The 14,410-nt window shown below is 38.8% G+C and overlaps 1 protein-coding gene across 1 annotated transcript in view; it reads right to left on the minus strand.

Annotated features, from left to right (window-relative positions):
• The window catches only part of ABCC2 (ATP binding cassette subfamily C member 2), a 70,727-nt gene that overhangs the window by 38,587 nt on the left and 17,730 nt on the right, over positions 1-14,410 (minus strand). The window contains exons 3-9 of the mRNA XM_074233172.1: positions 11,486-11,611; positions 9,823-9,957; positions 9,131-9,250; positions 8,518-8,573; positions 5,703-5,934; positions 2,789-2,964; positions 900-1,077 (exon numbers count right to left, since the gene is read on the minus strand). Coding sequence (XP_074089273.1) covers positions 900-1,077; positions 2,789-2,964; positions 5,703-5,934; positions 8,518-8,573; positions 9,131-9,250; positions 9,823-9,957; positions 11,486-11,611 — 1,023 coding nt within the window. The remainder of the gene's footprint in view (positions 1-899; positions 1,078-2,788; positions 2,965-5,702; positions 5,935-8,517; positions 8,574-9,130; positions 9,251-9,822; positions 9,958-11,485; positions 11,612-14,410) is intronic.

The raw sequence follows: 14,410 nt of genomic DNA on the forward strand, positions 1-14,410 counted from the left end.
CAAATAATTTATTGAGTGATTGGTTCTAGTCTCAGATAGAGGATAGAGGGATCATTTTGAACCATCTCCCCATTGGGGTGGTGTGGCTATTTTTAACAGGTGAAGAACCTTTGAAATGGAGAGAAACATAGAATCCACACTTGAGGTCAAGTAACTTGTCTTTTCTAGACATAGTTCATTGTTTCTAGAGTCTGAGACTTATTGGTATAAACTCACTGAATAAAGTATATAGAAGAACATGGTTCTGAGCCATATGTCTATGGGAAGTGTTGATCACTTACAGTGAAGGACCAGAACTAGAGAGTTTCATGCTTAAGGTAAAGTGAATTGCCTTTTATCAGATACTTTTTGCTATTTCTAGGCACTGAATCTTGTTGGTATAAATCTCTTATTCTCATGTGTATGGGATCAGGTTAGATCCACCTCAGTTGCCATTTCTCCTCTCATGTCTTTTCAGTCCCATCAATTTACTATTTGGCAGGGGACATACCAGATTTCTTGGTCATGATATGAAATCAGAAAATGTCTCAAATGCCTAAAGGTTAATAATGTTTTCTTTTCTGGATTTAAAGAAGCAGCCAGATAACCCCATTTTTGCCCATTTACCTTCTGCAGTTCTCTAACCATAAGTGATGATGGAAAGAGTAACCCTAAAAGTTCTCCTTTTGTTTTCTTGTGATAGCAATTTTCTCAGTGTTACCTTGCTCCCAACTACCTTCTCTTCCTCTTTAAGTTTGCCTTTCATCTATGCATATCTTATAAACTATTTATATACATATTGTTTCTGCTGCTGAAATGTAAATCCCCTTGGGACCAGGTCTGGTTTTGCTTTTTCTTTGTATATCCAGCAGCTATTTGGGAGGAGACCCGTAATTCTGATTACCTTTAATTATGCTTACCTTTCTATAAACAGCAGCCATGAGGGTTGTCCGCACAGTCATGCCCAGGGCAAAACAATACTGAAAGTACCACTGAAGGCAGAAAGACTGGATGAGGGCCACCACAAAGAAGAGGACAGAAAAGATGTAGCCTTTCCACAAATACGGTGAAGAGTCACTAATAAATGAGATCATCAGCCTGCCAGAGAAAAGTCAAATAAGTGACACCATCCAGACTGCCAAGATCCAAGAACCCCTCACTTTGTGAGAGAGACAGGAGCTCATTCCATCACTGAAATGCTAACCAGTCTCCTGAATGGACCAACGTATTCCCTTCCTCCTACCCCCAACCCTATCCTTTGGTGGAAGTCAGGCAAGAACATCAGATTTGGAACCAAAGAGTTTGATTTCAAGTCCTGCATCGGCCACTTAATGACCCCACCCACCCACCCAGTTTCCAGATCCACAAAACTCCATCCAGGTTGTTCTTAATGATCTCTAAGGCCCCTTCCAGCTCCAGGTCTATATCCTATGGAGAATAGCAAAAGTGGAGTGGGCAATGTAAGGCATTGAGATTATCTTTGCCATTTCTTAGTCTTTCTTCCCCTGAATGAGCCTAAGTAAAAGTTGAGTAAACTGAAAGGGGTATAGCTGCCCTTACCCCGTTGAAAATGTTGACTAAGCCAACAGGAGATGCCTCCAATGTAAACTGAAGGATTTCTCCTCTAGGATAGTGTTTTCGACAGACCACAGGAAAGAAAAGGTTTATAAAGTATTAGAGAACTAAAAGAGTTCTCTCATTTCAAACCTGGGCAAACTGAGACCTAGAGAAGTTCTCAAGGTTACATGTCTAAAAACATACTTAGAATCCAGGTGCCGTGACTCCTAATTTTGTGCAGGTTATTGCAATTTATCTAAACTCCCAAGGAAGGGATGTCAGACCGAAGTCTAACAAAAGCAAAATGGGAGTAGCTCATAGCCAAGAACAAATCTATTGTTTAAATTTTCCTAAAAGCCCAATCTAATTCAACAAGCATTAATTAAGTGCCTATTATGTATAAGACATAAGGCTCCAATAGACTAAAAACTAATGGAAAAGCTTCCTTCAAAGAGTTGTTTCTACTGGGAAAAGGCAACAGGTAAATAGCTAAACATAATATGGGACAGGGACATAAACTTAATTATACATAAACATAATACAAACTTAAGTGCAGAGAGCACTAATACCTAGAGGGAAGAAGAAGGCTTTCTGTAAACAGAGGTACCTGAGCCCTGAAGAGGTGAAAAAATGAGGAGGGAGTGCATTCTATGCAGGAAGGTCAGTTTGTTCAATGGCATAGAGGATGGAGATAGAACACTTAGTTTGGGGAACAGCCAATAAGTTTATATGGTTACTAGAATTCATAGTGTATGAAGGAGAATGATGTAAGACAGGCTTGAAAAGGTAGACTGGGAGCCAGCTTGTAAAAAGCTTTAAATACCAAACTGAGTAGCTTGTATGTGGTCAGTGATGCAATAGGGAGTCACTGAGGGCTCATGATGAAGAGAATAATAGGGTCAGATGTGCTTTAGAAAGATTATTTTGGCAACTGCTCAGAACAGGGATTGGAGAGGTGACAGATTAGAAGAAAGGAGACTATGAGGTTAATTAGAGCAGGGAAGAGGCAATGAGGGCAGAAACTATGTGAATGGAGAAAAGAAAAATAAGGCTGGATGCCAGAAAAGCTTGGACATGGTGAAGGGTAGTGAAAGGGACCCACTACCATTCCAAGTAGGTTTTGAAAATTGCCCCTTTGTTTTCAATCAAGTACATGTAGTAGATTGCAGTGAAAAATGCAAGGGAATGGTAGAGTTCAGCCTTCTACCTAGATAGAATAACCTCTGTGACTAGACAATACTCCACAACTCACTTGAGGAGCTGAGGACTCAGAAACGTCAGGATATCTTGAATTAGCTTGAATATGAAGGACTTCATCAAGACACCACGAAAAGTTTTTAACAGAGTTTTGATTAACCAGGACTTGGCATAGTCTTCAGTGGTTCCAGATTTTGACTTTTTCTTCTTTTTTTTCTGTTTCATGTCTTCCTAAGGGCAAAGACAAGTCATTGAGAAAGTCTAGAAGAGCCTTGAGTTAGGTGCCTATCAGTCTGTTTTTGTAAGGCAATGGGGTTAAGTGACTTGCCCAAGGCCACACAGCTAGGTAATTATTAAATAATTAAGTAAGGTTAGATCTGAACTCAAGTCATCCTGACTCTAGGGCCAGTGCTCTATCCGCTGCGCCACCTAGCTACCCTCTATCAGTCTTACAAAATGGGTATCCATGTTCATACATGTCTTTTGCAGTAAGGATTTAGGATCACAAGTGATATAAGAAATCTGAAAGCCTGAGACAAAAACATAGAGCTCAGTTCCCCCCTTATGAAACAATTGATGGGTACTCTTGCCTTAGGACCCATTTTTTTCAGTCTTCTAATTCTGTGTATTTTGTATCTCCCAGCTTCCTTGGGTTAGGTCTCTGTTTTTTCCAACTCCTTAGTTTGACTCTTACCTCAAACTCCAACTACTACACCACTCCTTTCTACTCTGGATTTTGAACTCCAACACTTCCAACCTTCCTATATATGCTGCTACTTCCTCAGAGCTTGTGCATTAATGGTAAAATTTTGCTCAGCCATGGCTGATGGTATATGTCTGTCACTCTGCTTCATCCAAGCCATTCTCCTCACCATCTCTTGGCACTCACTGTGCTCATCCCTGTCTTCCATTCCTTTGCTCTTTGGTTCACTCTCCCCATTCCTTTCTACCAACATCAAGATCTTCAACTCAAAAAAAATGTTAATTTGTGTCATTATCTCCACCTCACAACTTTTAGACCTGAAGATGGTGGTCACCCAGCATTAAATGGTATCATGCATCAGCTCTTTGAGGACAAGGAATTATAGAAGTTAGGATTACAGGTGTTTGGGAGGTAATCTGATGGTCATCATGGTACATTTAAGAAAGTTATTCTGGGAGGCAGCTAGGTGACACAGTGAATAGAGCACTGGCCCTGGAGTCAGAAGACTCTGAGTTCAAATATAGCCTTAGACACATAATACTTGCTTAGCGGTGTGACCTTGGACAAGTCACTTAAGTCCATTGCCTTGCCAAAAAAAAATTCATAATGGTAATGATATGTAGGAGAGATTCAGAGAGAAATTGGCAGCCACGAGGCCGGACAGGGGACTGCTGCAGTAGTTCAAGCAAGAAGTAGGGAGGGCTTGGACTAGAGTACTGGAAATAATCCTAATATTTGTATAGTACCCTAAGGTTTTCAATGTGCCTTCCATGTTATATTTGATCTTTACAGCAATCATGTGAGATCCCTCATTCAGGGACATACAGTAAATGTCTGAGGCAGAATTTGAACCCAGTTCTCCCCTGACTCCTGTACTTTTTCAGCAGATTGCTCTGTTTTTCATGGAAACAAAATGAAAAGGAGATTACTATGCAGAAAATACTGCAGAGATAGATTCATTATGATTTGGTGATGTGTGCATCTAACTGGGGAACAGGTGGAAGAAATAAGATCCATAGTTGAGTATCAGGTTTGCAGTCTGAAGGACATGAAGAATATTAGTGCCATTAACAGAAAAATGGAAGACCAAGGGAAGAAATTATCATGGGAAGAAAATGTTCTGCATGTGTTAAATTTGAGAAGCCAGTAGAACATTCATCTGAAGATACCCAGTAGAAGTTTGAACATGTGGGACTGGAGTTTGACAGAGTTTTACTACTAGCTATCTTAGCTCTAAGTTTTTTTTGTTTTTGTTTTTGCAAGGCAAAGAGGGTCAAGTGACTTGCCCAAGGTCAAAAAGATAGTATCAGGTATCTGAGATCAAATTTGAACTCAGGTCCTCCTGACTCCAGGGCTGGTGATCTATCCAATGTGGAGGGTGAAGAGAGTGGGTCAAGGGTAGAATCATGAAGAACAATTATATCTAGACATTCAAGGCTCACTGAAATCCCAAAGCCATCTCAGGGGACTCTCCTTTCTCTTTGTTTAGTTGTTTCAGTTGTATCTAATTATTAGTGACCCCTTTGGAGGCTTTTCTTGGCAGAAATACTGGAGTGGTTTACCATTCATTCTCCAGCTCATTTTACAGATGAGGAAACTGAGGCAAATTGGGTGAAGTGACTTATTCAAAACCACCCAGCCAGTAAGTGTATGAGGCTATATGACCTGTGGTAGAGTGTTCTGAGCTCACATTAATCTGATCCACCACAGTCAGACACAATGAAATTTGACTCTAACATAGTGATGTCATTTTGGTCCTCTCTGAGAAGGAAGGACAACAACCATTAAGCGCTTACTGTATGTGAGTATATGGAATGCTGTATGGAATACAAAGACACAATGAAACCATTCCCCATTATTATAGAAAAGCTTCCTTTCTATAATAATTTTGGCTTGGAACACAATTTAGCATTTTGCTTTGGACTTATATTGCTCTTAGTTAAAGAGCTCTAGATTAGGAGCCAGGATATTTGATTTCTAGTTGTATTTCAATCTCATGCTGTGTCTCCTGGAGCCAGTGACTTGAATCTCTCTAAGCCTCAGGGTCTCTATCTGCCAGTGAAGATAATAATCCCTTTTCTTGCTATCATGGTGAGAGTCAAATGAAATCATCTATCTAAAAGCACTTTGAAAATTGTAAAATGCTTTACAAATATAGGGCATTGCCCTCGCTATTACTACCATGTACACTGACATGCACCTAAGAGAGAGAGAAGCATGCCCATCTGCACAATCCATGTGTTTACCAGCACTCTGAGAAAATTACCAACACAAGGTTGTCTTGGCTCTGACTAGAGTTTAGCCCATTCATTCTGGCTTCAGAAGTCTCCAGAGACTTCCTCTTCTGACGCCGTTTCTGTAGCTCCTTTCTGGCCTTCTTGACCTCTGTATCCATGTGTTTGACAAATATCTTAGTGACCTCTTGCGTTTTATAATCTTCATCCAAATCCCAGACATCTTCCAAGGTCAGGGGCCGTTTGTAGCCTTTAAAAATGATGCTGTAAAAGAACATTCACAGAATTATTGAGTTAAAACCAGACTTTCCAAGCTCATCTTCTCCTCTAGATCCTTCCTCTCTCACATTCTTCTCACTTTTGGAAAAAACCAAACCAAACCAAACTGAACACAGCACCTTCACTTATCTCCACTGCCTCCTCCATCCTCCTATTTTCTTAATTTTTCTCTAATTTTCTCAAATGATTCTATAGCCACTTCCTTACCACCTCATCTCCCTGTTATGTTTTCCATCCAACATTCTACTGAAAATGACTCATCAGCAACCACAAACAACACAACTAACTCCTCCTTGATCTCTCTGTAGTATTTAACATAATTTATTCTTTTCTTTGTTGTTTTCAGTATATTTTATTAACCAATCCCTTATTCTTTAAATTCCTTTTTGTTTCTTTCTCCTCAACATCACTTCCATCCAACCCCTTCAATAAATATTTATTAAGGCTCCCTATTTGGTACCCTGAGAGATTTTTTAAATTGTAAAAAACCATCTCTGCTCTCAAGCACTTATAGTTTAGTTGTAGATATAAATGATGCCAAACATAGAATACAAAATTTTCTGTGGCAATTCCAAGATATAAACAGAGCACTACTAGAGTTTTACAAAAGGAGAGATCATTTTTTTTCAAAGAAGACTTCATAGAGCTGCCCAGTGTGAACAGGTAGAATTATGATTGTCAGAGATGTGTTATCAGGTTGGTAGAGGAAGAGGCATTTTGACTGGAGGGAATAGCCTGGTTAAAGATACAGAGGCAGAAAAGTGAAAAGAAAATTCAGAAAATAATGAATGGAATAGTAGGAATAGAAAGTAGCAGGAAATAAAGGTTGAATAAGATTATGGAGGGTATTTCATGACAACCTATGAAATCTTGAGATGGGGTCATTATCTTAGTCCTCATCCTGTCCTAGCTGGTCTCCCTATCTCATATCTCTCCAAATAGCTACCAAAATGATTTTCCATAAGTGCAGATCTGACTCCTATGGATGTCACTCCTATGACTCCCCATTGCCTCCAGGATCAAACATAAAATTCTTCATTTGGGCTTTAATTCCTTTCACAACTTGGTTCAACTTGGCTTTCTGGTTTCATTCTATATCATTCTATGGCCATTCTTTTTTTGCTTGTTTGCTTTTGCAAGGTAATGGGGTTAAGTGACTTGCCCAAGGTCATGCAACTAGATAATTATTAAATGTCTGAGGTCACATTTGAACTCAAGTCATCCTGACTCCAGGGCCAGTGCTCTATCCACGGTGCCACCTAGCTGCCCCTTATATCACTCTATGGGCCTGCCTCTCATTATTATTGTGGTTCTAAGCAAATCTTCCTCTTTCCCCCAATCTCTCTTCTGAACTCCAGTCCTTATATTTCCAGCTGCTTATGGTACATCTGTCTGAATACTCCAACTGATTCAGTAGAATGAGCTGTCTAGTTTTAATATTAAGAAAATGCTATTTGTGCCTGTCTGATGTTTTCTGATGGCTCTCTTGGCAGTAAGGGCCCTAATCAGATGTAAATTCTGTCCTATTGTTCAATGAAACAACTCTGTAGGTAAATGTAAATTTGCCAAGATAAGACCATCTTCAGCTCAACCCTCTACCCCTCCTGCAGCTTCCAGCCTTTCAGAATGGTCTCAATTACATAGAGGGGGTGGGATTCCCCTTTACTGGATTTTTCCTGTTTCCCTGCACAGGAAGTGGCAAGACTAAAGTCTGCCCTAAACTCTCCTCCTGGCCAGACTCACTCAGTTCTAAGCCCAGTTGGCTCTTATGGCTCCTTTCCTTTCCACTCTTTCCCTCAAGCACTCTTACTTAGATCTTTTTTTATCTACCCTGTCCTCAAGCAATTTCTTGTCTCTTCAGGAAAAAGTTTTAATCTATGAACTTTGCATGCTTGTGAAAAAATATCCTGAGCTTTTCTACCTCCAGGGCTAGTCATGAGTTTTTACACTTCGAGAACTCTCATTTTTATGATGACACCACCAAGTTGATGCCAATGCATGCATTTCATTTGTATGCTTGAACTTTCTTTTTTAGGTTTCTTTGCAAGGTAATGGGATTAAGGGACTTGCCCAAGGTCACACAGCTAGGTAAAGTATCTGAGGCTGGATTTGAACTCAAGTCCTCCTGACTCCAGGGCCTGTGCTCTATTCACTGTACCACCTAACTGTCTCATATGCTTGGACTCTTAAAAATAATAGCCAGGATGTTTGTTTCCCTTTCCCCTGTCAGCACTTTTCTTCCTTTAGTCATCTATTCACAGCTAGCACTGAATTGTACTCAATAAAACTTAAGACATAATGTTCTCTGTTTGTATCTGAATGATGAATTGTGGGTATCAAAAAGGACTTCAAAAATAATCAAAATGAGTCTATGATAGTGAGTTTAAAGGCAAATTGATGGGTAATTATTCATCAATAAAAACACTTGGATTTAATATTCTAAGCTTATTTTGTCTCCAAAGACAATCAGACACTGGTTCCATACCCATTCTTATGTAACTTCCCATGTCCTCTAAAGGGGTGAGGGGGAGTAAGGTGAAGAGACAATGCTAAAGGGCTAACTCATACCTGTCAAACCAACTAAAGGTAATGGAACTAATAAATGAGGCCGTGGCAGATGGATTCTGCAAGACACAGAAAAGAAAAAAATCAGACATTGACACAACAATAAATTCTGAAATCAGGAACAGTTCATTCTCTCATAGATATTTCCTGTTGCCCAGGAATCTGCCAATCAAAAGTGCTTGTTGAGCTTGTTTGAAGTTCTCAATATGCTAATGACTGGTTCATGATTCATCACGAGTTTCCTATAAACAGTCAGTTACTTTCCATATATAACAATCAGCTATATAAAGGTCCCAGGCTGAGACTAGGAGATTTTTCTAAAGGCAACAAGTCAATGCTATAGCCATCCTTTATTTCTAAAGTCCCTGAGAGGAGCTCTACCACTCTACCCTGGGCTTCCTGCATCCCCATGTGGGACTGCTGAGGTTGCCATCTCTCAAAAGACTTAAAGAATGTAAGCTTTTGGGGACAGGGACTGGTTTACTTTTGGTTTTATATCCCCAAGATCCAGTACACTGCCTGGTATATTAATCGATTGATAAATATATACTAATTAAATACCTGACTGACTATCCCATGACATAGTGGGTAGGCAGTCAAAATTTCAAAATCTCACATTTGATGATGCTTTGGTTTCTGGAGTCCTCTCTGAAATGGATGATATTATCACAGTAAGGAGCTGAATACCATAGGAAATAAAATACAGGCAGAATCCAGCAAGATTGGAATTGTTTCCCTAGGAGAAAAAAAAAATGTCAAAAAAACCCAAACCAAACAACAATAGAGTATTATTATTATTTTTTTTTAGGTTTTTGCAAGGCAAATGGGGTTAAGTGGCTTGCCCAAGGCCACACAGCTAGGTAATTATTAAGTGTCTGAGATTTGAACCCAGGTACTTCTGACTCCAGGGCTGGTGCTTTATCCACTGCCCCACCTAGCCACCCCAACAATAGAGTATTATAGCTTGTGCCCTCAAGGTGATTCTAGACCAAGTGTTCTTAACTTGAGGTCTGTGTTGTTTTTTTAAATTTTGGATAACCATATTTTTATAGGATTGGTTTCCAGTAATCTAAGATATTTTATTTTTTGCACTCATAGCATTATTCTGAGGAGGTGTTAGTAGACTACAATGACATTGCCAAAGTGTTCCATAACACACGAAAAGACTAAGAACCCTTTTTCTAGATTGACCAGATCTTTGTCCAATGTTTAGAACCCATTAATAATCAAGCCCCATTTCCCCAACTCTAGCTGGAACCCGATTTCCTTAAACTTAAGGGATTCTTGTTCCATTTTTCCCACACTAACCTTTAAGAGGATCCGGATAAGAGTCTGGAGTTGGAAAATCCCACAGACCAGAGAGAGAATCCAGAACATAAACAGTATCCAAGAGTCTTTCTGTATGCACCATCTTTTGCAGTGATGGATCACCAAAACCAGGAGCTGGAGAGGAAGCAATGTTTTGTAAGAACGTTGTTCACTAACAGAACCATGGAATCCATGATGGAAATGGGAAAAACAGACCCAAGAAAAGATGGTAGCCAGAGATGTTTCCATTTCCCCTATGAGTGACCTTCTTTCCCCTCCCCAGATTCTAGGAAGCAACTTTCCAGTCACCGGTTATCAGCTAGCAGTGAACTAAACTTAAAATACAAGATATGATATCCTTTGTCTTTGAATGGGGAACTGAGGAGTAAAAAAGAAAAAAAAAGGTTTCTAAACTCAAAAACATGAATCTCTAATTAAGAAAAATAAAAGACAAAAACATGTAATACCTCTGTGCCTATGCCTTCTATTAATATTAGCCAAAGCAAATGGAAGAATCAGAGAAGTGAGCTGCCTCCTCTCTTCCATGTTCTTTTGAACCTAGGTTCATATAAATAATACTAGACAACTTTCTGTCTGAATACTGCCTCTGGCTACCTAGGATCAGGTTTAGTTTTTGGAGTGATTATTTTTGCATTCATAGCAGTTGAATTTCTCTTTCTGCTTAAATCAAAAAACTCACATTTCATCCTCAGTACTTAGACAGGAGGACATAAGAAAAACCATTTCACATTCTAGGAAGCAGTGTGCTAAAGCAGAAAGCATGATGACTTGGGTATAGGAAGACCTAGGTCCCAGTCTTGGTTTTGCCACTAACCACAGTTTGGAACATTTAACTGAGCATCAGTTTCTGCTTCTGTCTCACTGGGGAGATCATTTTGTTTCAAATAAAGCTTGGTTTGGAATCTTATTACAAATTATTACATGTTCCAAATGACCTGTGCTTAGATCTTCATTCCCTGGCTGGGCAGGGACAATTTCTTCTCTAAACTTTGTAATGTCCCCGGAACCTAGAACTGTTTCCCCTTCAATAAATGTTTGTTGGATTGTATAAAATAAGAGGCTGGATTAGAATTTGCATTACATAATTCTTTTATCTGAGTCCATAAAGCTTTCATTTCACTTAGGGAGATGACTTCACAGAAAGTTAAAGCCTATAATTATCTGTTCTCTGGTTTTGCTGTTTTGTTTTGTTGTTTTGCAAGGCAAATGGGGTTAAGTGGCTTGCCCAAGGCCGCACAGCTAGGTAATTATTAAGTGTCTGAGGTCAGATTTAAACTCAGGTACTCCTGAGACTCCAGGACCGGTGCTTTATCCACTGTACCACCTAGCTGCCCCGAGTTTTACCATTTTATAACTGACTTCCTCCTATTATATGGGCAACTCCATCAGAAACAATATTTAAGACATAGGGAAGTAGTGGAAAGCCCACTAGACTGGGTATTAGGAGGTATGAGTTCTCCCCACCCTGCCAGTAACTTGTTAATCATGTATTCTCTATTTGACTCAGTTTCCCTCATCCAGAAAATGAAGAGATTGGACTAAAGTGTCTCTATTCTGGATCTCAGATTCTTGCATCTGGATTGTTCTCATTTTAAACCAAAAGAATAAATTTCAGACTCAGAGGCTTGTGGATGTTTCTTACCCAGGTGACTATGAAGAGACATGGATTAGTGTATTGAACCGCAGGGCCAGTGGTCTGACTCCCACTCTTAACAAGGACCAGGGCCAGCTCTATGACTGATGTAATTAAGAGTAACACAACAAGCACCTGAAAAAAGAAATAAATAATGTTAGTAAGAAATCACTCCCTAGACTACAGAAGTAGAGTCAAGAGATTGGATTAGAACACAGGACTTTAACTTAGAGTCTGTGAACCTTTAAAAAGATTTTTGATAACAGTATTTCAATATAATCACTTTCCTTTGTCACTCTTAATTTTATTTATACATATTTTAGTTTATATTGTATTTAAAAACATTCTGGAGATCCATGAGGTTTTATCATATTGCTAACAGGGCACATGATACCAAAAAGGAATCCCTGGTCTAGACTAAAGTTCTCTAAGTTCCTTAGATTCTCATTTTATATCTAAGATCCTTTGAGTTCCTAGTGAACCAAATGTCTCATATACAAAGAATTTATACATGTTCTACATTAGTTCCAACAGGATACTTAGTAAGATTATCATTAGGAATGTTTGAAAAGGTCAAAATGTTAGAGGTTTATTGCCATCCCAACTCTAGGCTAATCCTTTGCTCCTGATCCAGAACTGAGGGTAGTCCCAGAGAACAGAAAGAGGTGAGATCTTAGGTGAAAGTGTTGATAAAATGGATCACTGACTTAGGTAGTGGACATGTAATTGATACATTTTCTGAGGCTCCTCCATTTCCTCCATTAGATATATTTCTGATAAATCATATTTCTTTATAATAATTAAACTTTGATGAAAAATCAATATTTACAAAGAAAAATCATCAAACTTGACTGTGCAGGACTGACTGGAAGGATATGAGAACTAAAAGAATATTGTATAAGGAAAGGGAAGAGAGAGAAGAAGGAAGAGAAAGGGAGAGGGAGGGGAAAGAAAGGGAGAGTAGGGAAAGGGAGAGAAAGAAGGGGAGGGAGGAGAAGAAAAGAGGAAAGGGGAGAGAGGAGGGAAAGGGAAAGGGGGGAAGAAAAAAGGGAGGAAGAATAAGAGTTTTAAGAGGAAAGAAGGTAGAAAAAGTGTCAAATGAAGCAGAAGGAAAGAGAGGACAAGGACTGAGAAAAATCCCAATGCATAAAGTAATTAGTATAACCCTTGGGAAGACTATCCCAATAGAGCAGTAGGGTAGAAACTAAATTGTAAGGAATTCAAGAATGCAGAAACAGTGACAAAGTGGAATGCCTCTAAGAAGTTTCAGTGGCTTCTTACTGCCCCTAGGATAAAGTACAACTTGTAATTTAAAGTCTTTCACCATATAGTCCTGTCTTATATTTCCAGCATATTTCACATTGTTTCACAATCCTTCACGAATTCTGTGTTTTATCAAAATTGGTCTCTTTGTTGTTCCCTGAACTCAGCATTGCATCTCCTGCCTCTGAGTCTTGCTCAGGTCTTCAGTCATGCTTCGCCTCCATCTTAGAATCTGTGGCTTCTTAGCCAATCTCTAACTCATTTCTGGCAACACTTTCATTGAGAGAGTCATCAATGCTATCTTCCCCTTCAAGTTATCTTGTATTTATTTATCTCTGTACATGCTGTAATCTTCCAGTAGCTTCTGGGAATCAAAGGATCAGAGATTTAGAGCTGGAGGCAATCTCGGAAATCATGTATTTGTCAATGTCTTCATTTTATAGATAAGAAAACTGAGGTCCAAGAGGTGATTTGCACATAATTATTCAAATACTGAGCAGCAAAATTAGAATTCGTTTTCAGTTTTTCTGAAATGCCTGAACCATTCTGCCTCTTATTTAGGGAAAGTGCCTTTCAGAGGGTTTTGTCTTTATATCCCAGCCACTGGCACTAAGTCTTGCATATAAGGGTTAAACATTGAATGGTTTTTGAATTGAGTTAATGATGCTAAGTCCTAGTGGAAGTGGGAGGCATAAGGATCCAAAATATTTGGACAAAATATAGGAATGTTTCTGACAGAACTTATTTAATAAGGCTATTTAATAAGTCTTCTTCTTGGGTTCCAAAAATCCACTGTTTCTGTTATTCTAGATTCCATATCTTCTGTGAGAAAATATTCTTTTTTCCCAGATAACAATATTTTAAAAGGGAAAGGAAGAAACCTAATAATCATGTTCAATGTCCTCACTAGTGAAAATTGCTTTTATCACTGTCTTCTCCTGAGGTAAGAGTGGCTACTGGTTGCTAACATAAACATTGACCTGGAAACATGACACTTTCTCCATGAACAAACCTTGACAAAAGATAATATGTTCTGACATATTGCCAGATCCCAAGACAATACAGGAAATGTGTTTGGAAGGTTCTCAGGGAAATGCTGAGGTGGGAGAGTTTGTTAAAAAAAAAAAGGTCCTCTGAGGCTCTGGATGACTCTAGTTCACTGAAGACATAGCTATCATAGATTTTGTAAGATGATCGATTGGGAATGACTTAGCTTTTCTCAGCAAAACTGTGATCCAAGAAAACTTTGAAGGATTTATGATAAAGAATGTTATGCATCCCAGAGAAAGCTTATAGTGTCTGAATACAGTTTGAAGCATACTTTTTTTTAATTTTATTTTTCTTGGTTTCTTTTTTGGGGGGAGGAATCTTTGTTTTCTTTCAAAAGACTATTTATGGAAATTTTTGCATGACTACACATTTTTAATCTATATCAAATTGCTTGCTTTGTCAACCAAGGGGGTGGGACAGGGGAAGGGAGAGAATAACCAGGGAAAATTAAATAAATGAAATAAAAAAACTATTCATGAAATTTACAGCATGTCAAATAAGAGACTATATATCAAATTGAACTACCTGTTCGAATCTGTTCTGTCATTTATTAGTTTTATGACCACGAGTAAGACCCTTCATTTCCACAAACTTCAAATTTTTCTGCTATAAAGCATTAAT

This window comes from Macrotis lagotis, chromosome 4, assembly GCF_037893015.1.
Source record: "Macrotis lagotis isolate mMagLag1 chromosome 4, bilby.v1.9.chrom.fasta, whole genome shotgun sequence".
In the NCBI taxonomy this organism is placed as follows: Eukaryota; Metazoa; Chordata; class Mammalia; order Peramelemorphia; family Peramelidae; genus Macrotis; species Macrotis lagotis.